This window comes from Diabrotica virgifera, chromosome 8 (assembly GCF_917563875.1).
Source record: "Diabrotica virgifera virgifera chromosome 8, PGI_DIABVI_V3a".
Classification (NCBI taxonomy): Eukaryota; Metazoa; Arthropoda; class Insecta; order Coleoptera; family Chrysomelidae; genus Diabrotica; species Diabrotica virgifera.
In genome coordinates this window covers 200,891,348-200,919,144 of record NC_065450.1, presented here as the reverse complement: position 1 = coordinate 200,919,144, position 27,797 = coordinate 200,891,348, and the positions used below count along the sequence as shown (strand labels likewise).

The 27,797-nt window shown below is 31.1% G+C and overlaps 1 protein-coding gene across 3 annotated transcripts in view; it reads right to left on the bottom strand.

The window, feature by feature from the left end:
• Window positions 1-27,669, bottom strand: part of LOC114328254 (uncharacterized protein C6orf136 homolog) — a 36,209-nt gene extending 8,540 nt beyond the window's left edge. The window contains exons 1-4 of one of the 3 annotated variants that reach the window (XM_050659610.1): window positions 27,540-27,669; window positions 23,380-23,537; window positions 16,835-17,074; window positions 4,660-4,881 (exon numbers count right to left, since the gene is read on the bottom strand). In XM_050659610.1, the coding sequence (XP_050515567.1) occupies window positions 4,660-4,881; window positions 16,835-17,074; window positions 23,380-23,537; window positions 27,540-27,569 (650 nt within the window). In that variant the 5' untranslated portion in view covers window positions 27,570-27,669. Of the gene's footprint in view, window positions 1-4,659; window positions 4,882-16,834; window positions 17,075-23,379; window positions 23,538-27,264 lie in introns of all 3 variants that reach the window. The other 2 variants (XM_028277054.2, XM_028277055.2) reach the window with 2 other exon arrangements.
• Between the last annotated feature and the right edge of the window lie 128 nt (window positions 27,670-27,797).

Sequence of the window (27,797 nt, the reverse complement as noted above, 5' to 3'; positions counted from 1 at the left end):
CATAAAAATTGGTAAGTATGTAGAGGATACCTCAAGAATCAAAGGTGACATGGTGCCAACTTGCGCTTTTACCCTGGGGGGGGAGCCACCCCTTCTCGGGGGTGGAAATTATTCTATTAAAAATAATACCACTAATCGATAGAGGGACAAATTATAAGTAAACTTTGTTATATAAAGTCATTCCAATAAATCAATAGTTTTTGAGTTATTAAAGATCAAAAGTTTTGATTTTTCCTGAAAAAAATCCATGTTTTAAAGCAGTTTTTCATAAATAACTCAAAAACCATAAGTTTCTTTAAAAAAGTTGTTATTACCAAAATCGAAGATAATATAAAAATAAATAAGCTCCTTATTCGAAAAATCCTTTATTACATATACAAAGTGAGTTATATGCAATTGAATGTATATTTTTTTACGGCGAGTACTCAAATCTTAGTATTCAAGCTTAAATAACAGGAAAACGATGCACTTTGTTAAATATAGATACTAAACATTTTAATAAAGTACTTAAAGGTAACTGTCAAAAAGCTATATAAGAAGTCGATAGCATCAAAATTAAGCAAGTTATGATGGAAATAAGAGGACCCTTTCAGATTTTTTAGGGAAGAATGAAAAATGAAACATACGTCATTTCCACAAAAATTAAAATTTATAGTAACCCATTTAAAACTTTATTTATTTTAACATGAGTAATAACTTCAACAATTTTGACCGGTTTAGAATGCATATTTTTGAAAAAAAAAATACGATTAAAAAAAATTAGAATTTTTCAAATTTTCGTGAATTTCATTTTCTTTTGATAATAACTCCAAAAATACTCGATATACTTAAAAAATGGTAGAGAACAAAATTTTAGTTTTAACTTTATTTAAGCTTTTTCTTTTTTTAATATTTTTTTACGACAAAAAATAACCGAGATAGAAACATTTAAAACCTAAATTTTACTGCGAGAACCATGTAACCGGGGCCATTTCACCTTGTATTTAAACAAAAATAAAGGATTTAGAAAATTATGTTTAATACAGTGTTATAGACCGTTTACTTAGTTCTGTAATGGTTTTTGGATAAATCTCATATTTCAAAAATTAATGAGTTATTTTAAAAAAACCAATAACATTTTCTTTGAAAAAATTTTATAGCGGAGATTTTGTATGTATACAGGTTGTGGGAAGTCCAATTAGTCGTGTGTTGTAGGAGATACGAAAAAAGTTTATTTAGGTGAGATTTGGGCATAGATAATATCAGAATTTAAATACATTTCCAAATATACAGGGCCACCCATATTGACAAGGTGAAACAAAATTATCTTTTGTTTAATGGAACACCCTGTATATTTTTACATTTTTGGATTCTCCTCTATGTTTTATTTCTTAAAATATCAAGTTTTGTGATGTTATAAGTAGTTTAAAAGATAACTACGTTTTTTTTTCCAAATTTCATAGCAATATTCACCCCCTGTATAATTGTAGTGATTTGACATCAGAAAATCAATTTATATTCAAGTGATTTTTAATAGTCTATTATTGTTAAAAATTATTAATCTAGCAAAACGTTTAATTTTAGCTAATACAGGGTTGGTCGAAACTGAATGAGTGTTTTCTCAAAGTTTGAGAGTATCAGTTTTCTCAAACGGAGCAGCCTGTAATGCCTGTAATGAGCATTATAATGAAATGCTATTGTATGACACTTAATTATTTCCCACCCTGCCAGTAAGAACTGAATTTATTTTTGAAATCCCTAACTTTATGTCTTTAATTATTTTAAATATTGTAAACGATTAAAAAACAATCAAATTAAATTGAAATGAATAACCAGTGTATATCTTCCACATTTACTTCATATTTAACGTAGCCTGTACCATAACATTGCACAGATTATTATTCCTGTATAGCAACGATATACCATGAATGTGAATTCATACTTGAAAAAGGTCCTATATCCAGTCTCACAAAAAAAAGGGATTCTTCAAACATAATATATATGCAGACAAAATCAGCCAAAGTGATTTGCGATATCTAATTAAACGCCGTACCAAGTTGGTTTTGTTGAATATAGCATGAAAGCACGACGATACTTTAATGATAAGCGTATTTTTCGTAGTAGCTATAGTATGTTGTTTTATATTATGTATTACCTATATTAAATTAGTCTTAGTATGTTTCGTTTATCTAAAAAAATGTAAAACAAACAAAAATTCTGTTTTTCTTGTAGTTGTTTTTTCGTATAGATATTGTTTTATATTGTAGTAAATTGAATTTAGTTTTAGTATGTTCCGTTTGTTTGTAGAATTATTGCTTTAATTACTAAAATAAATAAATTTTCAATTATATTTTATGTATTTGTGGAAAAGGAAACCTAGCATTAGCGGCCACATTTCTATAACGGCCAATTGTTTTCTATTTTTAGTGGCCGTTATTGGCAGGTTTTACTGTACCAATAATATTTTATTAATGTTGTTCTGAAGCTATTTCCTTGTGGCATTTTTATGATTAATTATTTATATGGGAAATAAGCCACAATTAAAATGAAAAAAATAATTTTATTAACGTTTCGACGCCCAAATTTAATAAAATCAATATTTTATTAAATTATGAAATATTATTTAAATAAAAAATTTATAAACTTGATAAAAGAAAGTTTGCTTAGCATTTACTCCTCTATCTAATAATGGGGTTATTTTTAATAAAATAGTGTTCAGCCATGAGAAGGGGTAACATCCACCCCCAGGATAAAAGCGCAAGTTGGTACCACATCATTTTTGTTTCTTGAGGTATCCTCTAACTACTTACCAATTTTCATGAAAATTGATGGAGGTTCAACGAAATCAGGGGTGAAAACCTTCAGTGACTGCCTTTTTGGAAATATAAAAGAATATTTTTTTTCGTGATTGTCGATTTGCTAATTTTCTGATTTTTGGTTGCTATAAGGTTTGAAAAATTAATAAAAATTATAAATCATGCACATAAATGTAAAAAAATATTTATTTTACTTAATTAAATGAGATTGCTTGAGCCAGAATGCTGAAATCTGCATTTTATCATTAAAAAAAAAGGTGGATTTCACCCCTAAAATGCAGAAAGCGCAACTTGGTGCCATATCACTTTTGCTTTTTGAGGTATCCTCTAACTAATCAACAATTTTCATGATAATCGATGAAGGTTCAAAGACATCGTGGGTGAAAACATTCAGTGACTACACTTTCAGAAATATAGAAGAATAAGGTTTTCGTGATTTTCGACTTGTTAGTTTTCGGATTTTTGGTTACTATAAGGTTTGAAAAATAAAAAAAAAATGTAATTCATGCACATAATTATAAAACAAATATCTTAATTAAAAATTACTTGCGCCATAATGCGGAAATCTGCATTTTTTACAATTTAAAAAGTAGGGGTGTATTGCTCCCCTAAAATGCAAAAGCGCAAGTTGATGCTATATAACTTTTATTGCTTGAGGTATCCTCTAACTACTTACCGATTTTCATGAAAATCGATGAAGGTTCAACGAAATAGGAAGTGAAAACTTACAGTGACTGCACTTTCAGAAATCTAAAAAATAATTTTTAAAAAAGGGGTGTATTTCACCCCTAAAATGCAAAAAGCGCAGGTTGGCACTATGTCACCTTTGTTCCTTGAGGTATCCTTTAACCACTCACCAATTTTTATGAAAATCGATGGAGGTTCAACGAAATCCGAGGTAATAACTCATATCCACCTTCACTGACTCCACTATAGGTTGAAAACTTTAAAACTTTGATTTAGTTTTCTTTCTTTTTATACATCCCAGAAATCGAAGCATTTAAAAATAGAAAAATTACTGACCACTGTTTTTAATGGGAATATCTGGGTGAAGAACTGGATAAATTTCTGTAAGGAATGTATCCAAGTGCTACGCCACTGGTAGCAAATAATAAGACCCACCATGGGTTGTAGAGCGACTATGATGATGATAAATGTTTACAAACAATACATCCGGTTCTATGGGTCATACAAACCTCACCATATTTTTGAAAGATGTGTTTTGTTCATAGTCTTTTAGATGGTGTATTTTGATATTTTTTACTAAACAATTTGTGTATAGATATTTGTTACTAAACAATTAAAAAATAAATATACTTTTTTAAGCAAATGAAAATTTGAGACCTTATGAAGAAAATGAGAAAAGAATTATAGTAGCAATTGAAAAAAAGAATACTTACTTTCGGAGTTTCGCATTTAACTTGCAATAACTTTCTTGTTTGTAAACATTTATTAATTTGGAAAATCTCATTTCAAAGAGCAAGTATTTTTAAATAGGTCGTCTGTTTTATCTTCATCTACATTTCGTAGGTTTTTCACAATATTAAAATAAATGAAAAAATCTCTTTTTTGCTTAAATGTTAATAAAAAGCCATGACGTAGTAAAAATTTCAATAACCACGAGATAGCACACTCTTTCTATTGACTTCCCCCAGATATTACAGTTGAAAAATGCTTCGTTTCCTAGGGTAATATTAGGTTTGTTCCAACTCGATACAAAACCGTTCTTAATTCGTTGCGCGCATGCGCAATAACGAATAATTATGCGCAGTAACACATTTTTCGTTACTGCGCATACTCGTAACCCTTCAACAACGGTTTTGTATTGAGTTGGAACAAACCTATTAAAAAACCAATGGCTTACCTGTCAGTCCTTTCAAATATCTCTTTGAAATTCCACAACTTGATTTTCCAAAATGTTAGCATTACTCTCAATGCTGAAATGCCTCTGATCTGCCACCTAACTTTGACTGAAGAATCCTCGGGGTGTTTTGTGATTTTTAATATTTCGAATTTGACATAAGCAAATTTTAAATGCCCTATAGTCCTTAGCAGTGCTACTTGTTTTACATAGTTGTATAAACCTCTACAATACAGAAAAACATAAACATTATACAATGCGCTGGAATAAGTGTTAACCCCCCCCCCCTTATTAACTTATTTATTTTTAACACATAAGCAAAACGCTCGGACAGGTCGATTTTCAAAATAAACATAGTATATTATAGCTTCAATGTTTCGAACATTACGCGATCCATCTTCAGGTGACAGGCATAACTTTGATTTTTTTGATGGGACAGTACATCATGTGACACCTCATTTAAAAGCTTTTGAAATACAGATTACAAAAATGTATAATACTTTAATCCTTTTTGAGAACGTAGGCGCAAAATTTCGGTCGAATTCTTTTTAAATGCATTTATTTTTTTCGAATCCTGAGAAAATTAATAAATATTTTTGAAAAATTTAAACGCAAAATGAAAGATTACAATATTGCCGAGGATTATAATAAACAAAGACTTTCTTTTGAATGATATATTTGAAATTAAAAATCAGACTAAATTTTCTCTTTTTTTTTCACCCCTGTGACTTATTAAAATAAACATTATAAAGTTCTTGGGGACTTTCGACCATCAATAATACTGTAATAATTCATTCTGCGTTTAAATTTTTCAAAAATACTTATTAGTTTTCCAGGATTCGAAAAAAATGAATGCAATTAAGAGTAATTCGACCGAAATTTTGCGCCTACGCTCTCAAAAATGATTAAAGTTATGTACATTTTTGTAATCAATATTTCTTTCTTTCTTTCTTTCTCCCCTTCCTTATACCCTTTCAGGTGTCGGATTTGGGTTTAATTTAGCTACATATTCACCCATCTCTTCCATTCTTTTCGGTCCTGTGCTATTAGTTTCATTTCTTCTAGCGTTTTCTGTTTGATTTTTCCTGCTTCTACTATTTGCTGTATCCATTTTTTCTTCGGCCTGCCTTTTTTCTTTTTTGTAATATTCCTTGTTTCGTGAATTTTCCTTGCTAGTCTACTAGGTTTCATTCTCATCAGATGTCCATACCAGTTTAATTGCCTCTTTATTATTTTATTCATTATTGGTTCCTGTTTAGTTATCCCTCTTATTGTCTCATTTCTTATTCTATCCCATTTGGTCTTTCCGGCTATAGCACGTAAATGTCTCATCTCAATTGCATTTATCCTACTATTATGCTTTTTCTGTAAAGTCCAATTTTCGCTTGTATACAGTATCGTCGGTATCACAATCGTATTATATATTTTAATTTTTGTTTCGTGGGACAATTCTTTTTTCCTCAGAATTGGCGCTAGTGCGTAGTACAGTTTATTTGATTTTTTAGTTCTGTTTGTTATTTCGAGGTCTATTTTCCCATCATTGGTAATAATACTTCCAAGATAATCATATGCTGTAACTATTTTCAGTTGAGTATTTTTGCATTTTATAATTACTTCATTTTCTTCCTTTTCGCCGATGACCATTATTTTACTTTTCTCGATGTTTATTTCCATTTTTAATTTCTCTATTTCTTCTGTCCATATATTTATGAGTTTTTGCATTTTTGTCACGGAATCTGCTATAAGGACTATGTCATCCGCATACAATAGGGCTTCTATTTTTATTGGCTGTAATCTTTGGTATCCTATTGTTGTCTGTATTTGGTTCGTTCTTTCTCCAGTATTTCTAGTCAATTCATTCATGACTATTATGAATAGTAGCGGACTAAGACTGTCTCCTTGCTTGATACCTCTTTCCCAATTGAATTCTTCAGATCTTTCTCCTGCTATCTGTACACGTCCTTTTACTACTCCGTATATATTTTCAATTATTTTTATCAGTGTACTTGGTACTTTCATGTTCTGCAAGCATTTCCATATAATTTGTCTTTCTATAGAGTCGAATGCTGCCCTTAGATCTATGAATGCTAGAATGAGCTTTCCCCCCGAGTCAATACTTCTTTCTATTATATTTCTAATTATGTAAATGTTATCGTTTGTCTGTCTTTCTGGTCTAAACGCTGCTTGTTCTTTTCCCAGTTCTTTTTCTACCTCTTGTCTTAGCCTCTTCTCTACTATTTTCATGTATATTTTAAAACATACCGATGATAAACATATTGCTCTATAATTTTCGCAGTTGACGTGTTCTCCCTTTTTGTATATTGGCACTATAAGGTTACTTTGCCAGTCTTTTGGGATTTGCTGCTTTTCCCATGCCTCTTTGTATATTTTCAACAACCAGTTTATCCCTTCTTCTCCCATGTACTTGAACCATTTCCGGGTCTATGTTATCATCCCCTCCAGCTTTACCTATTTTTACGTTTGATACTTCCAATATTACTTCTTCTCTATTTATTTGCTCTAATTCTTTGTTCTCGTTATCTTGATATGTTTCATTTCTATCATCTATTATTGCATTTCTAAATTTGTTTTCATAGTATTCTTTCCATACTTTAGCTATTTGTTCTGGAGTTGTTTGGATTTGGTTTGTTGTATCCCTTACGGCTGTTATTTCTTTATGTTTTCCTTTCTTCATATGTCTGATTGTTGTCCAGAAGCTTCTATTATTTGTTACATAGTTTTGTTGTAATTCTTCTCCAAACTCTTCCCACGTTTTTGTTTTTACTTGTTTTATGGTGTTTTTCGCTAATCGTCTCAGCCTTTTGTATTCTTCTTTATCTTCTTCCAGTTCGGTCTCAATGTATTTTTTCCATGCTATTTTCTTTTTCTTCACTGCTGTTTTAACTTCATTGTTCCACCATCTCGTTCTTTTATGGAGTTTGTTATGTTTTCTGATTCCACATATTTCTGTTGCTGTAGACTTTATGACTACTTTGAAGGCGTTCCATCTTTCTTCCAGTGTCCATGCCTCTTTTTGGTTTTCTAGTTGTCTTAATCTTCTATTTGTTTCTTTTTTGTAATGTTCGCGCACCTGTTCTAATTTGAGCTTATTTACTTTTACTCTTTGGTAATCTTTTCTTTCCACCTCCTTTATTTTTTCATCCTCGAGTTTTGCAGTAACCATCCTGTGCTCTGTAGCTAGTTCCGGTTCCTTTTCAGTTAAGACGTTATGTATTTTATCTTCTAGGTTTATCGTATAAACTATGTAATCTATCAAACTTTTCGCTCTTCTCTCTTCCGCCACGAACGTATATTTGTCTTCGATGTTTTGGTTTGTAAATGTGTTTCCTATTAGTAGGTCATTTGCTTGGCAGAAATCTAGCATTTTGACACCATTCCTGTTCAAACATTCCTCTCCGTATTTTCCAATGCATCCTAATCCTTTGTTGACATTAACCCCCCCCCCCCCTTATTAACTTACTTATTTTTAGCACATAAGCAAAACGCTCGGACAGGTCGATTTTCAAAATAAACATAGTATATTATAGCTTCAATGTTTCGAACATTACGCGATCCATCTTCAGGTGACAGGCATAACTTTGATTTTTTTTAAGAGGATCGGTACGTATTTTCGGCTGCAATGCTATTCAAATGGGGATTCATTTTTTTCAAATCCTGCGAAAACTAATAAGTATTTTTGAAAAATTTAAACGCAGAATGAAAGATCACGTTATTAGCGAGGGCCGAAAGTCCCTGAGAACTTTTATAATTTTTATTTTAATAAGTTACAGGGGTGAAAAACTAAGAGAAAATTTAGTGTGATTTTTAATTTCAAATATATCATTCAAAATAAACTTTTTATTTATTCTAAGGGACTTTCGGCCCTCGGTAATAATTTAGTCTTGCATTCGGCGTTTAAATTTTTCAAAAATATTTATTGGTTTTTTCAGGATTCGAAAAAAATAAACACAATGCCGTGGTAATATTTTCCAAATCTATCTTTGTCTTACAACGCACTCAGCCGAATATAATATTGTCAGCATATATTGTCAGTCAGAAACTGACAATCAGTGACAATTTTAAATATTTGACATTGTATCAGGAATATGTTGAGTTATTTATTAAGTATTATGTGTATTTGATAAATAATTGATTTAAGACGTGAACTTAATAAAAAGTTATTTATTGTGTATTATTTGTGGAAGATCCAAGCAGAGAATACATCAGGATAATATATTCTGTGATCCAAGTATTTTGTTGTTAAAGATGTTCAAAATTGTAAGCGTTCCATAACAATATATTATTAAAAATCACTTTAACACTTTTCCTCTTTTCTCGATTGGGTATTAGTCTTTGTTTACAAATAAATTATTACAATCACTGAATACATAGTTAGTGAAAAAATTATCACATTTATTAACTGAATTAATAATTTGCAATTATAAAAATAACAGTTATCCAAGAACATTGAAAACCCATCTCTTTAAATTAATGATGACATTTTTAACTAGAATGACATTCTAGTAATGTTTACATATCCATACCAGTGTGAATTTTACTACACGTAATTTGCCGTGTAAAGACAGAAAAAGTAGGGATACACGTAAAATATTTGCGAATTATGTACCCATAGCCTTAATGGGACAGTACACCATGTGACACCTCATTTAAAAGCTTTTGAAATACAGATTACTGTATAATAATATATAAAAAATGTATAATACTTTAATCCTTTTTGAGAACGTAGGCGCAAAATTTCGGTCGAATTCTTTTTAAATGCATTTATTTTTTTCGAATCCTGAGAAAACTAATAAATATTTTTGAAAAATTTAAACGCAAAATGAAAGATTACAATATTGCCGAGGATTATAATAAACAAAAACTTTCTTTTGAATGATATATTTGAAATTAAAAATCAGACTAAATTTTCTCTTTTTTTTTTTCACCCCTGTGACTTATTAAAATAAACATTATAGAAGTTCTTGGGGACCTTCGACCATCAATAATACTGTAATAATTCATTCTGCGTTTAAATTTTTCAAAAATACTTATTAGTTTTCCAGGATTCGAAAAAAATGAATGCAATTAAGAGTAATTCGACCGAAATTTTGCGCCTACGCTCTCAAAAATGATTAAAGTTATATACATTTTTGTAATCAATATTTTAAAAGCTATTAAATGAGGTATCACATGATGTACTTTCCTATTTAAAAAAATCGAAGGTATGCCTGTCGCCTGAAGAGGTATCGCGTAAAGTTGAAAACATTGATGCTATAATATACCATGATTATTTTAAAAATCGACCTGTCCGAGCGTTTTGCTTATGTGCTAAAAATAAATAATTTAATAAATAAATAATTTAATAAATTTTTCAGTGAGTCACAAACGATAGAAAAAAAGGTAAGTCCGTGATAATATACATTTATAACATTTATTCTAACATGACATTTTAGTTAAATCTGACAGTTGTCAAATTGTATTTGCAATTGGGTATAAAAACAAATCAATTGTCTTTATTGCATTTATAAAATGGTATTTTCTTTGATTTGTATAGTCTTATAAATTGTACAGATTATATTCGTAGATATATTATATAATTAGTAAATAAATTTTTTTCTATTATAGCGCCATCTATCGACAACTAGAATAATCACCGAACTAGAATAATTACCAAAGTAATCACCGACGTGCCTTTTTTCTGTCATATACAATTTAATGCGTTAGAAAGAAATCGAAAAACTGTGACGCACTGAAAAATGCTCATGAGAAAAAGCATAACAATTATTCCAGTGCACTGTATTAAAAAACTGATTATTATTTTTATCTAATATACAGATAGAGTTTTGTATATGGAAAGCCTCACTTATCTCTAAAACGACTTGACGATTTTTATAGGTTTTACTAAGGGTCTTGTGATGAGGCCGATATTATGGTGGTACAGTGGAACCCCGATAAGTCGGCCCCCGATAACCCGGAAGTCCGGCTAACCCGGACCGATTTTCATCAGATAAACATTTTGATTTTCAATATTTTGTATTTTTCAATTTAATTGTGGCTTATTTCCAATCAAAATAGTTAATTATCAGACAATCCTTTCAACAATAAAAGTGTATGTAATATAATATTTGAGAGATAATGTGTCTAGACTCTCTGTGTCGTGTACTTATGTGTGTAATTTGAACACGAGATTAAAAATTACTCATAGTACACGCCGCAAAAACAACAGCCAGCTGTCTGCAGTATCTATTCCTTTTTATTTCAAACTGTCAGCATTGTTTAGGAAAGACTATTTAAAAAATTCTTTTATAAACAATGGTCTTTAGTATTGTGTGTCTTGTATTGTTTGGGTTTGGTTTTTTTTTAGAATTGTAATGAGTAGGTAATATGTACTGTGCATATTTATAAAAATATTTCATGTTATTTCAATTCTAACGGAGTTTATATGTAAGTATACCGTATTTTATTAATTTTTACCATATTCTCCGGCTATCTCGGATTTTCGATAACCCGGATCGGTCGTGGTCCCGATTAATCCGAGTTATCGAGGTTCCACTGTATTTACATTGTTGTCAGATCTTCTGTTTTTCTGGAAATCTAACGAACTTTCTTGTTTAAAATGTATATTTTTACGTTTTGAAGTCCTTAACCCGGCACCCGCCACGTGGCTTTGCAAGGCATCAACTGCCACGTGGGGTGCTCACAGCACCCCTTAAAAATTGACTCTGATCTACTTGTTTATAAACAAAATAATGTGTTGAGTTACACAAGAATATAAAAAACATGTTTTAATAACTTATTAGCTACTATGTAATATATTATAAAAGTTAAAGAATTAAATTAAAAATGTGTTATAAGCAAATTAGCAAGTACCAACCCATAATAAATGAAGTGAAGTAAAATATCTAAGAAAATTAAGATTTATTGAGTATAAATAGACTATATTAATAATTTAAATCAGTTATTACAATAAAAAAATGTAAATCTGACCTGTTTATCAAAAACACAAAAAAAATAAAACTTAAACTGCCAAATGATGACACCCCAATTCGACTTTAGAGCTACAAGTTCAGAATGACACTAAATAACCACTTCAAACGCAAACAGATCTATGCTATAATATAATATTATTAAAGAAAGCTACTATGACGCACAGCACGGTTAACAAACTTGAAATAAAAAATATTTGATGAAAATTTGTTATGGGGTGCTGATAGCACCCCACGTGGCAGGTGCCGGGTTAAGAAAAACTAAGTATTTTTCATGTAATGCTCCTTCTTATTAAAATGTTATTTTCTTAAATTGTCCGAACATTTAGTTGCCTCGAATATTATGCAAGATTTTCGTTTATTGTTCCGCCAACACTGCAATACACTGTACTAACTACCGGGGGCATCTAAACATTCCGTATATGTATTTGGACCATAGGAGTTTTCTATTGGTTCGTTGCAGCACGCGGTAATATTTTAACCAATAGACGGCGAGGTTCCAAATTCATATACGGAATGTTAAATATGGTACACCGAAAAAGATAAGTTTTTTTAGAGTCTTTTAAAAGGAGATTGCTTTTAAAATACTTGTTACTGTATTATGAAATAAAAATAAAACAATTATAGTATTTCGAATGTTATTTGGTGCGAAATTCATATACGGTATGCTAAATATTCGTGGAACAAAAAGACGATTTTTATTAAACCCAGTTAAAATGAGACTGGTTTTTAATAGTATATTATGCAACGAGCATTTAATGATGGTCATTATGAAGCGAGTATAAAGGATACGAAACGAGTTTCGTATAGAGTACGAGCATCATAATGATAATTAAATGCAAGTTGTATACACGATTTTTGTTCTATGATCATTCACAAAAAAAATATATTCAAATTTATTAATTTTGTAACGCAAACAAATTAAGTAGTTTGTCAGTCTGACAGTTTGTTTACATATTGAGAACTGTCAAAGCGTATGTATTTGACTCGCCATTGGTTACTGCGCGTGTGCCACCTTTATCGCGAATGTCATATCGCGATTCTATAGGGCTTTTCATTCACAGTCAGTTGTTTCGAGCTTCTGTCATATGTCGTATAATCTGTGTATATTTATTATATTACAAAGATTATAAAACATATGACAGAAGCTCGAAACAAATGACAATCGATGAAAAGCCCTATTAGTTAAAAATCTGTATCTTAATGGAAATCTGTATCATAATAAAGTTCATTATGATACAGGTAGTGACATCATAATTGATATATAGGGCTTTTCATCGATTGTCATTTGTTTCGAGCTTCTGTCATGTGTCACATAATATTAATATATCTACCTCATACGTTTTTGTTTTGTATTATTGTATATTATACCAATAACGTATGTCGTACATATTAATATTATGTGACACATGACAGAAACTCGAAACAAATGACTGTGAATGAAACACGTGCAAGTCATTAAAAATTCTGAGAAAGCGAAACCTTAGTCAAATAAAGAAATATGTCTCTCAAATCTATACCCTCCCATTTATGAATTTCGCACCAAATAGGTACCTAATCATTGTTTTATTTTTCTTTAATAATACATTAATAAAATAGGTATTCTAAAATCAGTCTCCTTTAACTGATTAATAAAAAGTCCCATTTTTTGGTCTACGAATAATTAACATTCCGCATAAGAATTTCGCACCAAATAACATTCGAAATACTATAATTGTTTTATTTTTATTTAATAATACAGTAACAAGTATTTTAAAATCAATCTCCTTTTAAAAGACTCTACAAAAACTTATCTTTTCGGTGTACGATATTTAACATTCCGTATATGAATTTGGGACCGACTGACATTCCGTATATGCAACTGGAACCTCGCCGTCTATTGGTTAAAATATTACCGCGTGCTGCAACGAACCAATAGAAAACTCCTATGGTCCAAATACATATACGGAATGTTTAGATGCCTACCGGGGAATAACACTCCTAAACACCATTTGCAAACATTCTGCTAGAAAGAACTAAAACATACACGGAAGAAATCGTTGGGGATTATCAATGCGGATTTAGACCGGGTTGCTCTACTATTGACCAGATATTCATAATAACACAGATAATTGAAAAATGCTCAGTTTGATCGTGAGCTTCATCAGATGTTCATAGATTTTAAACAAGCATTTAGTATGCAGGGCTAGACTGTGGACAGCGATGCAGGAACTTGGCTTTCCAAAAAAACTAGTCAGGTAGGTACGGATGTTTATGGACGGATACGATGTAAGATGAGAGTTGGACAACAATACTCGGAGACTTTCAAAATAAACAATGGACTAAAACAGGGAGATGCACTTTCACCACAACTCTTTAACTTAGCTCTGGAACACATAATCAGAAGTGCAAGAATCGAAAAACCGACTACGGACCAAACTAAAATCGTCTATTTCGTCTGAAATAGACGATTTTCCTAGTCCGAAAATCGTCTATTTCAGACGAAATATATGTACATATATGAGCAGCAATAATCAAAGCAGAGGCAGAATCGGTCAGAACATCACCACTGATGACTTTAACTTTGAGCGCGTTAGAGAATTTAAGTATCTTAAGATATTTATGATATGTTTAGAGAATTTATATAACAGAACAGTGGAGGCATTTTGTCGAGTCGGTTAAAACCCACGAAGGGTTGTAATGCCACGGAGTAAGTAAGTAACACTGCAATTCAAAAAGTATAGAAACCAAGCCGTTTCAGTATTTTATTATTAATGATATGTATTGTTGATCTCGTTCTTTAATTCCATAAGCAAGGTGAAGATGAATGATTTCAATAAATTTTCGTTTGTCCCAACATTTAGTTGTTAGGGCTTGTATTATGTGAAAATGTATGGTAATTTGGTTGTAATAACAACCCAGTAGTGACCAAAATTAGGCTCAAAATGAAAATAATAAAACGCAGAACAACAGATGTAAAAATCGATACAAGTAAACTAAGAAACCCACTCATAAAACAACGCCTGACAGATGAAATTAATAACCGTTTAATGAATGTTAAAAAACAAATCCAGCAAAATACTGAAACAGAGACAAAATGGTTATTAATAAAGACAGAAATAGATAAATGTCAAAAAGAAATTCTTACACCAACCAGATACAAAAAGAAACAATGGATGACGGAGGAAATCTTAGATTTAATGGAAGAAAGACGTCAGCATAAAAACAAAGATAATCAGATGTACAAAAATGTGGATAAACAAATAAAATCCAAAATTAAACAGGCTAAAGAACAGTGGTTAATAGAACAATGCGCAGAAATAGAAGAACACCAGAAAAGACATGATAATTTTAACACACATAAAAAAATTAAGGAATTAACGCAGATCAACAGAAAAAGAAAACCGGGAATACTAAAAGATACAGATGGGAAACTTGTGTTGAGTACTAAAGAAAAATTAAAGAGATGGACAGAATACATAAATGAATTGTTCAAAGACAATAGAACAAAGCAGATGGAAGTCGAAGTAGAAGATGATACGGTTTTGAAGATATTAAAAGAAGAAATTAAATCGGCATTAAAAAACAGCAAAAATGGTAAAGCAGTAGGTCCAGACCAAATCCCAGTAGAAAGCTTAAAATGTATAAATGATGAAACCTTAGACATTATCGTAGACTTGTTTAACACAGTGTACAAAACAGGAAACATACCAAAACAATGGTTACTCTCAACCTTTTGTGCTATCCCTAAAAATACAAACGCTAAAGATTGCAGTGAATACAGAACAATATCATTAATAAGTCACATTCTCAAATTATTCTTGAAAATAATACATGGTCGTATAAACAAAAAACTAGAAGAAGGAATAGATGATAGTCAGTTTGGGTTCAGAAACGGACTAGGAACCAGAGAGGCGTTATTTGCTTTTAATGTGTTAGCTCAAAGATGCATGGACATGAATGTGGATGTGCATGTTTGTTACGTTGATTTTGAGAAGGCTTTTGACAAAGTAAGACATGAAAAATTAGTCCAAATTCTAAAGACAAAAAACATAGACAAAAGGGACTTACGAATAATAACAAACCTTTACTGGAATCAAAGAGCACAAATTGTAATAGATAACGAACCCAGTCCAGAAATTGAAATCAGGAGAGGAGTTCGGCAGGGATGTATTATGTCTCCATTACTCTTTAATGCATATAGTGAAGCCATTTTTGAAGAAGCATTGCTATCTCAAAGTGAAGGAATAATAATTAACGGAAGATCTATTAACAAGATGAGATATGCAGATGACACCGTGATTATAGCAAGCTCTGTTGAACAACTCCAACTACTACTGAACAAAACAAACAATTTCTGTAAACAATATGGACTAAAAATGAATATAAAAAAGACCAAATACATGATAATAACTAAGAAAACAAACATACAAACAAGCATACATTTGGGAAATGTACCGATAGAAAGGGTTGATAAATACAAATACCTAGGAACCTGGATTTCAGAGAAAAATGATCAAACAACAGAAATAAGGACCAGGATAGAAATAGCAAGAAATGCGTTTGTAAAAATGAAAACAGTTCTCTGCAACAAAGACCTTAGCTTAGAACTGAGAGCAAGAGCTTTGAGATGCTACGTGTTCTCGATACTACAATATGGACTTGAAAGCTGGACATTAAAGCAAGAACACATAAATAAGCTACAGTCATTTGAAATGTGGTGTTACAGAAGAATGCTTAGAATAGCATGGACACAGAGGAAAACGAACACGGAAGTACTGCGAGAAATGGGTAAAGAATGCGAAATAATAAACACAATAAAAATAAGAAAGTTACAATATCTGGGACACGTAATGAGGGGACCGCGATATGAAATGCTAAGACTGATAATACAGGGAAAGATAAGAGGCGGAAGGAGTATAGGAAGAAGGAGAGTGTCATGGTTAAAGAATTTAAGGGACTGGTTTAGATGCAGTTCTATAGAACTCTTTAGAGCAGCGGTGGATAGAGTAAAGATAGTGATGATGATATCCAACCTCCGATTAGGAGACGGCACTTGAAGAAGAAGAAGTATGGTAATTAACCCATTAATAAATAGTACATATTTCCACTATACCATTCAATTTCAACTGTTATGACAAAGTGAGTTAATTTTTATTATTCATTACTTTCATTTTCTACAGAAACTCTATAAATAAACATAAAACACTTACACTGTTCTGATATTTCTAATATTATCCTCAAATACAATGTCTTTGTGGTAAATCTTATAATCTAAGGAATGAATAAATATTTTGGGCAATGTTTCTGCCAATACATCATACACATGTGTCAATTTTTCTAAGCTTGGTTTGTTAGACTTCTCGTCTTGATTCTGACTACTAAACTGCTGTGGATTAGGTACACTAAACTGGCTGCCAGTGGCTGCTAAATTACTTGATACATCTGAATAACTACAACAATAAAATTCATATAAGAACATGTGAAGCGTGTAGAGTGTAGAATCAAAATTCACTTACTCCAAAATTTTCTTTTATCACAAAACACTAAAAACTTGTTAAAAACAAACCATTACAGTTATCACAAGGATTTAAGTATCGTATTATACAATTTGACCATAAAAATTGGTATTATAAATAATGAATTAAATCTAACTTTCGTCAATAATTAATAACTTAGCTTTTATGTTTGCAGGAAGTGAGTTTTAAAGCAAACTTTTGGAGAAAGCAAGTTTTGAAACAAACTCGTTTAGAGAAAGCAAGTTTTGAAACAATTCCTTTTTTTTTTTAGATGAAATTACACATCTTTTGGTTTTTTGCTTATCTTAATAGAACTGGCTAATTGGTCTTTACCAAAACCATCAAATTAAATAAAAAACAATCTTAATAGAACAACAGTATGTAATCAGTTTGGTAGTGGTACAACATATAGAGGAATTGGTTTAAAAAATATTGTTAAAAAAATTAAAAATCTTAATTTACTTATGAAGAGTGTATAGGTACAGTTGGGTCCGCGAGTCTTTACCCGTGCGTCATCACTTAAAGCATACGAAATAAGTCGGAAATCTATTTCACGCAACAACAACTGACAGAAAGTGGCTACTGTTCCGATTACGGGTTTTATTATAAAATTTGACGTTATCAAATATATAGAATGTCAAATGTAAGTTTTGCTTCAAAATTTTTGCGCAGAATTACAGCTACATTTGAAGTAGCTTAATAAATTCTTTTATTATTATTGATTAATAAATAAATAAACAATTTATAAAAAAATCCAATAACATATTTTATTTTTGTTATTTTATTCACTTTGACGGAAATCTAAACACAGTCATTTCTTTACTGTGTGAATGACGTTAGCTTTGTATGTTTTAAATATTAATTGCCTAAATATAATTATTTACCTTAAAATTTCAAAGCCCAATATAAAATTATTTGTGAAAACAACTGTTTGTGTAATATAAAGAAACTTCAAAACGCAAAAATTCGACAAAAACCGCAAAAAGTTCAACTGACTGACAGCCACAAAATTAAACAAATCAGAAACGTCAAACAAATTGTGCTTAAAATATGAAAACATACCGAATCGTCTTTTTTTGTACCTATCTCTTTTCAATGCACTGAGTCTAGATGGTTCATAAAAATAACATGTGTTGTTACTTAATAACAAACGGCAGCTGGTTTGTCATGAGTTTCATGCATGGAAGAGAATGATGCTAGATAAAAAGTATGTGTTTTATCTCGCCAGGTATTAATGACGCACGAGTAAAGACTCGCGGACTCAACTGTATATGTAGTTATTATAATAACTCTAAATGAGTCAACTCTTTCTGAGGGTTCACATACTTCATTATTCCCCTTATTATCATGTTCTCCATTTCCATTGTCAATAATATGAAGATAAAACAGCAGTTCTTCAATGCTATTCCAGTTATATCTATAATGTATTTTAGTAGTATGTACACATTATCTTTTTTTCATACTTCACTCAATTTGATTTAGGAATTTTCATAAGCTCGGAATTGAACGAATTGACAAGGTTTTGTTAATTTCGTAATGGACTTTCCAAGTTTCCAAAATTATAGGTACGATTGAACATATTTCTGAAATTGCACTGAGTAATATGCAACTGTTATTTAACATTTCTGGCAAGTACATTCTCCATAACTTTTTTACATTAAGTTTGCACGCTAATGTTTCTTACCATCTGGATTGGAGAAGTAGTGCAATTCGCTTGCCCTAAGCTTGTTGATGAATTGCATTACATTCTATTTCTTTGATAAAGGAGACAGCACACATCTTATGGAAAATAGAATGTCACTCAAATGAAATAAAATTTACATGAATAGATTTGGCGGGAATTTACGAACATTTTTTATCATTGCGCCAACTCTGTATTTTGATTAACAAGAGCGTAAATTGATAAAAATAAATCTAAAATCAAATGAGAATGTATGTGTGTCAAAGAGAGAAAAGATGTTGTGATTCGCTTACTCTATAAATCTTTCTGAGTGATTACAGCAGAGGCTTACTCTTATCTTTTCCTATTATTATTGATAATAAAGTAGGTATAATTTGGTTACTTGTACCGCCTCTAATCGGCTTAAGCTAGTGGTGAATAGGGATGGCAACGATGTATCGATAAATTAAATTTATCGATATATTTTTATATCGATATTCAACTTTCGATTTATCGGAAAATATATCGATATTTGAGATTCAATATATCGCCCACACCAGATTAATATGCCATATTGGCAAGATATAAAATTATAATAAAATCTTATAATATAAATCATATCCTTATTTTTTTGAGACGCTTAGTATATTATAGGTACTAAAGAAATATTCTACTACACTATAGAAACATCATAATCAAGATTTTCGACCAGTATTATTTTATTTGAATGTCGTATACCCAGCTTGCCCTTAACTTGTTGTCCAAGTTGCAGGTAGTACCATCTTTTTTAACTTTTAACAATGTTTTTCAAGAAGACAGGCTATGTAAACCCTAATAAAACGATCTCAAATTTACCATTTGTCACGTTCACATAGTATGTTCTATAAAGTTTTAAAATAATTGTATTGTAGATAAAAGGCATTATATTTAATTATCATCATTACAGTTGCTTTCCTGATGAGAACAAAAGAGTTCGAAATGGTCCATAGAAAGATGGTAATGATCTCTGAATCGAAATTAAATATAATGCCTTTTATCTACCTACGGTTTTACTCACGTATCGAGTACTAGGAAGCAGATTTGTTGATCTTTACCTCGGTGAATTGATATGTTGTGGAATGCAACTATGTAGACTCCCCATGTCTATACATCTATCGCCCTTTATTCCTTGCAATTTTTAGAAGGATGGGAATAGGTATAAGAGAGAATCTGTTTCCGAATTAAGAAATCCAAAGATTTTATTATTTTTAAACATTTATTTGTTTGAAAATGGAGTCTTTTGGGTTTCGACATTTTGTTAATTGTTGTATTGACAAAAATCCTAAAACTCAAGATGTCAATATTACTGGTGTTGGAAGGAGCAACTGCTACCAAAAAAAAGGAACCGCTTAGCAGGCAAACAGTTGTCAAAATTAATATTTTTGAATTCACTGCCACAAGAATTAAATTTATTTTGAATATATATATTCATAAATACATACATAAGACATAAATTTATATAAACATACATATAATTATAATTTAAGTAATTTTTAATATAATAGTTTTAAAAATTCTGTATTGATACTGTATGTACTTCTTTACTGATACTCTGTATGTATTAAAAATATTAAAGGATTTTATACGTAAGTGCATCTTTACTTTTAAATTTTGAAGAAAACCTCATCCTTTTGTTTATTATTTTGTATAATTTACTTTTTTAGTAGTTTATTTTAGTAATTCTTTTATTTTATTTAATTATATAAGAATATATCGATATATCGCACCTATCAATATTTTTTCTCTGATATATATCGTATATCGATATCTTCATTCGATGTATTATATGATACAATATATCGATGTACAATTTGTTTTTGCCATCCCTAGTGGTGAATAGACTGTTTTCAATAGCTGCTAGACTAATATTATTTATGAATGCCAGTTTATGGACTTCAAAATGCGATTTCGATAAACAAACTTTTATTACAATTAACGCTATAATTAAGCAAAATTCAGAGTTGGCGCAATGGTATCTATTTCAGGAAGCATCTATTCATGTAAATTTTATTTCATTTGAGTGACATTATATTTTCCATAAGATGTGTGCGGTGTCCTTTGTCACATTTTTTTCTTTCACACAATAAGACTCATCATTCAAGGTCCTTTAGGAGTCCCTTGAACATACATTACAAATGAGTAAAATCTTTAAAATAAACAAATTAAAAACTAAAATATTTTTATAAAACTACTCATTTTGAAAGAAAAGAGCTATGCAAATAATTCTGGAGCTCGGAGGTAAACTACACTATGTCATTTCGAGCAACTGTGTTTAGCGTGTGTTTGCAACAAAATTTAGAGCACTTAGAATGTTAATAAAAATCTGATATATGCCATAATGGTTTGATATCTTATGACCAAGTGCCAGAGACTAACGAGTCTCGCCTGAGTTAAGAAGAAGAAGAATGGCTTGATAGACAATACATCTATGTATTAATGATAATTTATTATCAATTTCTATAATCCAACTAATAAAACAAGTGGGAAAAAAAACTTGTTCAAAAAACACCATGTTGACATAGTGCAGTTTACCTCCGAGGTCCAGAATTATTATTACAAGTTGATAGCTGATAATATAGGAATTCTGAAAATATCATGGACAAAACACGTAACAAATAAAGAGGTTCTGAGAAAGATAAATAAAGAAATGGAAATCTTAAATACAATCAAAACAAGAAAATTGGAATATCTCAGACATATCGCACCCTCAGTGCAAGACTGCAGTAACTCAAAAATTTTACGAAAATGAAGTAATCATGGAATTCGATTGTAACATGCATATCTATCCCCTGTCAAACTTTAGTAACTTTCAAATGCTTAACCGGCTAAATATTACAACAACAACAGTTTAACTTTTTTGCATTTTTGAATATAAGTTCCGTGCAAAACTGTTGTAACTCTAATGTAACAGAGTTACAACAGTTTTGCACGGAACATTGCAATGGCTTCGATAACAAGCACTGAAAGGCACGAAAAAAGTAAGATATTTGTTATTATAATCTATATCTGTGGTGTTTAATTTTAATATACAGCGTGTCTACGTAATCCATTAATCGCCGAGACAATGAAAAAAGATTTACGAGACCAAACTATTCATGTAAATTTTATGTCCTTTGTGTGACATTATATATTTTCCATAAGATGTGTGCGATGTCGTTTGACCATTTATTTGTTAGATTGGATTAAAAACACACAAATTAAGACTAATTATTTACGACCAAACAGTATTTTTTCTCATGAAAGGAAAAACAGTTATCTTAAAACTTGTGTATTGACAATAATGACAGGTCAAAAATATCTATTCTCAGAAAACTTGCCAAAGAACAGCCAAAAATTCAAATGGCCAAAAAGAAAGAGTTGGCATACTTATGCCATTCGGGTATGATACCAGAAACTCACCATAGTTTTTTTAAAAATATTTTGGCACAAGATGATGTACGAGAAGAGGACAACAACTACGGGAAAACCTGTCAGTAACGGCCACTAAAAATGAAAGAACTATTGGCCGATATAGAAAGGTGGCCGGTATTGCCAGTTTTTACAGTCTAGATATACATAATTGGTTTGAGGAATTTTTAAACTGGCCGTTAGTACAGGTGTCCGATGTTGGCAGGTGGCCGGTAACACAGGTTTTACTGTAAAAGTAAATGTGTCTACACTTTTTACAATTTTCTCCGTGCAAAACTGTTGTAACTTTGAAATTCTAATACTAAATGTGTAGTGATTAACAATTTTTTCCGTGCAAAAGTGTTGTAACTTTGAAATTCCTAATTTTTTTGCATTAATATTATTTTATTTAAATTTCTATTTTTGGTTAATGTAATATAGGCTGAAAAGCATGCAAAATCATAATTAAATGTTAATTTTTCTTAAAACTTGTGTCTTATTTTACCGATATTAGCACGAAAATAAACAAAATCGTCTTTATCTCGAAACTTACTTATTTTGACTTACTGCAGTCTTGCATTGAGGGTGCGATATTATACATGGCGAGAGATAATCAATAAGATATTATTGATTGTGATGGGAAAGATTCAAGGAAAAAGAAGCATAAACAGATATAGCATATCACAGCTAAGCAACCTGAGAGAATGGCATAGTTGTACATCAAATGAACTGTTCAGAGCAGTGGTCTCTAACTCTAAAGTCTCAATAGCTATAATGATTGCTGACCTCAATGGCAGAGATGGCACTTGAATAAGAAGCTGATAAAAGTAAACAGACACTGACATTGCATAAGACAGAGTGATTAAATCTGAGTGAGCCCCTCTACCTACTTCTCAGTCCTCCTATTTTTAGGTAGGAGAAAGACAGGTTTCATACAGAACTGTCTTAGATGAAAGACAAGTTTGATTCAAAATTCTTCTAAAATTTAATTTATGTTGGATCAACCTATTTTTTAACCAAACTAGTTCTGGATTCGTGTAGGGTTCAACAAGCAGATTAAGAATAAACAACTCAATTTCGGTCATTGATGGAGAAAGTCAGTTTTGATTCTACACTCTTTGTTTTTCATGTAATTACGAAATTGTGTACTTACTTTACACACCTTAGTCTATTTAAGTCTTTTACTACAGGGTTGTCTACAATAAAAACGTGTTCTTTTATAACTAAGTCATTATCACTTTCTCGATTATCTACTTCCTGACTTTGAAGACCTTCTTCATGATTAAACTTCTTTACAACCTTTGGTAAATACTAAAAAAAAACATTACAAGTTAAAAAAATATGAAGGAATAAAATACAGTGCCAAACAGGCAAGATTTTGTATTAATCATATATCATCTTTCTTTCATGTCTTAACACGTTAATTGCCATAAAACCTGACAGTTGGGTTTCAGATCCTGTGGTTATACACGCTCTGACACCCATAGGGCAACCTTCACTACTAACGTGAACATTGAAGTCTATAACCCAACTGCTATGCTTCTCAACACATCTATTAATATGAACGTCCTGGTGGGTAATGATAGTGAATGAGCTCAGCACTTTTTATGTGTTAATTATCATCAAAGATTTTTCAAAAAAATTATATGAATTTATGAAAATACATTTTTATTTTAATTAAATAATACAAACATTTTTATTTTTTTTCCCTCTGATTCTGGCCTTGGTTTAGAACTAGAACCTTTAGCCACATAATTGTATACTTATCACTAACTCAGGTGTAATGTGTGGTGTGTGTTGAGTAAGTGTCTTGTTACTTTGCAAAGTTGACGTCATTGTCTTTGCAAAGAGACGCTAATTGTATCTGAACGTCTGCGGTCCCTCTGGTGAGCAGTTTTTATTAGTTATACAAAATAATAGTGAATGTCAAACAAAAAATAACAAACAATAGAACTTAATTACATACATACAGTTAGAAATAAAAAAAAATGACAACCGATATTTGGGTTTCACAGTGCTCATTCATCAGAGGATCTGGACCCATAAGTGGGGCATCATTTTCAAAATACATTTTTTGAGAATTGTTTTAAAGGAACGTTTTATAACAGCCAGTACACAATAATAATATCCAGTGTAAAAATCTAATGATTCACTAGAAAAAAACTAAGTTAAGCCTCTAGTACCCAGATTTTTTTTAGTACCTTTACCAATGGACAATGGACCCCACAGAAACCTTATGGGAAATGGCTCTCTGTCAAATGCTCTGAAACTTTGTGTTTTGGTAGTCCTTGATGTGTAGAACAAGACGCAATGGGCCCCTAGTTCCAAAAAATCATGGGTTTAAAATATAAGCCTCTGAGGTTATATGTACACCTGGTTCCAAAAAAACTGATACGACTCTTGACGCGTATTTTGTAGAAAATTGAGCAGTGTATTTTGAAGGATAAATACTTAATATTTACATACTGTCAATGTCACTGCCAAATCTTAAAATTTGTCAGATAGCTTATTCTGTTCCACGGTTATTAGACTTTACTATTAATCTTTATTATTAATACTTTCTCCGAAACTGAGGGTATCTTATCAACTGTATTGTTTTTAAACAATAGATGATAAAATAAAAATATTGACAGTTCAAAAATGTGAACATTATCGCATTGTGTGTGGCCTAAGTTTGGGCTGAAAACTGAAATGTATTACATTTTTACAAAATTTTGGAATATGTTTAATTACGTAGAACAATTTTAACAGTTGTTTTCAATACAGATTTCAATCATCTACAAATAGTTTCTAATGTCTTCTGATGTCAAATAATTAGGGAAGCTGGAATTCAACAGTTTAAAATTTTACATTGAGTTAATGCAAAATTGTGGCGCATGTCAAAATTCTCAATGTATTTTAATTGTATTCATTTTTTTTTCGAATCCTGAGAAAACTAATAAATATTTTTGAAAAATTTAAACTCAGAATGAAAGACTACATTATTACCGTGGGCTGAAAGTCCCTGAAACCTTCTATAATATTTATTTTAATAAGTTACAGGGCTGAAAATAAAAAAAAGTGTGATATTTAATTTCAAATATTTCATTCAATAGAAACTGCTTGTTTATTCTAAGGGGCTTTCCGCCCTCGGTAATAATGTAATCTTTCATCCTGCGTTTAAATTTTTCTAAAATACTTATTAGTTTTTTCATGAATCAGTTGTTTGTTGTTTGTTTATTTTATTATTTGTCTGTCATAATCAATATAATGTCAGATCAATCAAATACACTGCTCAACATGATCAAATCTTACTAAGAGTCGTATCAGTTTTTTTAGGAACCGGCTGTACAGTGAGGACGTTTGAGTTGGAATAAATTCATTTTCTCAAGAATGGGCAACTCTGGAGATAAATCCCGAATCATGTCGATTTTTATTTTTAAATTATACTTTTTTGGCATATATTCATATATATCATACTAGTGACGTCATCCACCTGGGCGTGATGACGCAATCAATAATTATTTTAAATGAAAATAGGGGTTGTGTGATAGCTCATTCGAAAGGTTTTTCGATTCTCTATTCACTAATATAAACATTAACATAATTATTTAGACAGGGTGCCAAAAATTTTTTTTAAATTAAATTAATTGAGACAAAAAGAAGAATGTATGAAATTTATTTATTGCAAAATACATTTACTGTTGTCCGAAAACAGGAAAAAATGTTTATTTGATAAATAAATATTGTTTTTCGCCTAAATTCAATATTAAAGCTGCCACCCACCTGCCTCTTAGCAGTTTGAACATTTAATTTAAGCGAAAAGCTATGTTTATTTTTCAAATAACAGTGGAACCCTGATAAGTCGGCCTCTGATAACCCGGAAGTCCGGCTAACTGATTTTCATCAGATAAAACAAACATTTTTTCAGTTTGACTGAGTTTTTTACCAAAAAATTAACAATATTGCATATAACTGTACGAAATTTAGAAGTATTGTCCATATGTATTTCATGTTTTCTAAATTATAATGGAGTTTACCTGTAAGTATACCATATTTTATTAATTTTTACCATATTCTCCGGCTAACCCGGATTTTCGATAATCCAGATCGGCCACAGTCCCGATTAATTCGATTTATCGAGGTTCCACTGTACCATTTTTTTCTGTTTTCTGACAGCATTAAAATGTATTGTGAATTAAATAAATTCATACATTCCTCTTTTTGTCTCAATTTATTTCAAAAAAATTGTTTTTGGACACCTTGTATAAATAATCATGTTAATGTTTATATTAGTGAATAGAGAACTGAATAAACTTTCGAATGAGCTATCCCACAACCCTTATTCTCATTTAAAAAAATCATCAATTGCGTCATCACGCCCAGATGGATGACGTCACTAGTATGATATATATGCCAAAAAATTATAATTTAAAAATAAAAATCGACCTGATTCGGGATTTATCTCCAGAGTCACCCATTCTCGAGAAAATGAATTTATTCCAACTCAAACATCCTCACTGTACATAATAAAGAAGCTTATATCTTAAAACCACGATATTTTGGAGCTAAGGGTCCATGGAGTCTTTTGTTCTACACATCAAGGACTACCAAAACACAAAGTTTCAGAGCATTTGACAGAGAGCCATTTCCCATAATGTTTCTGCGGGGTCCTTTCACACTAAACTGAAAATTACAGGGTAAAAATCTGTCTGATCGGCCAAATTTTTAACAGCTGGGTGCTTATCCCATCTAGTCCTGAGGCTGGTTTGGGTATTGCAGCTGTAGAATACTTAAAAATTAAGTCTGGAAACTTTTATTAGGGTCCGCCTTGAGGAGGAGTAGGGCACTAGAGGGATAAGCCTGGTGGTGGAATAGTTTTCACTTCATTTGGGCGATTAACGTGTTAATTGGATCCAAAAGTGAAGGATTCTTGGCTATCTATGACTACAACTAGATGTGTTCACTCCCCAACAATTTAATCCCCCGGTTCTACAAGTATTTACTCACTTAAACTACTGTAAAACACAACCAACAAACACTATTAGATAACATTTACCTGATGATTTGTTTGTGTAATTTGAACTTGTGAGGCTTTCTCAAATTTAAAAGCACTGCTTCTAGAAGCTACCAAGCTTGAAAAGTTGGCAAATTTGATCAACTGTCTAAACCCAATCGCCATTGTGTTGAGTGCTTTTCTTAATATTATTCGGGCGTGTAAATATTAAACAAATCGTACATTTTTACAGCAACTTCTACATGCGAATTCGATTTTATAAAAAAGAGCACATACGGGAAACCATAGAGGTATATATTAACATAGAGGGAGCCTACCTTCCGCGCTTCCTGACGACAAGATCTCATGGACTGGTTTGCTGCATCTCTTTCTAACACATTGTATCGAAAATCTATGATGACATTCAGTGTGAATATAGGCACGGAATAGGAGGACAACTGTAGCAGCTTTACTTTGCGTAAGAGTGAAACAGCACTAATCCAAATAAAAAAGATGGTGTCGTCACTTCGCTCTGAATGACACTCTCTCTATGCTAATATTTAACTCTATGCGGGAAACTGACAAACTGACACTGA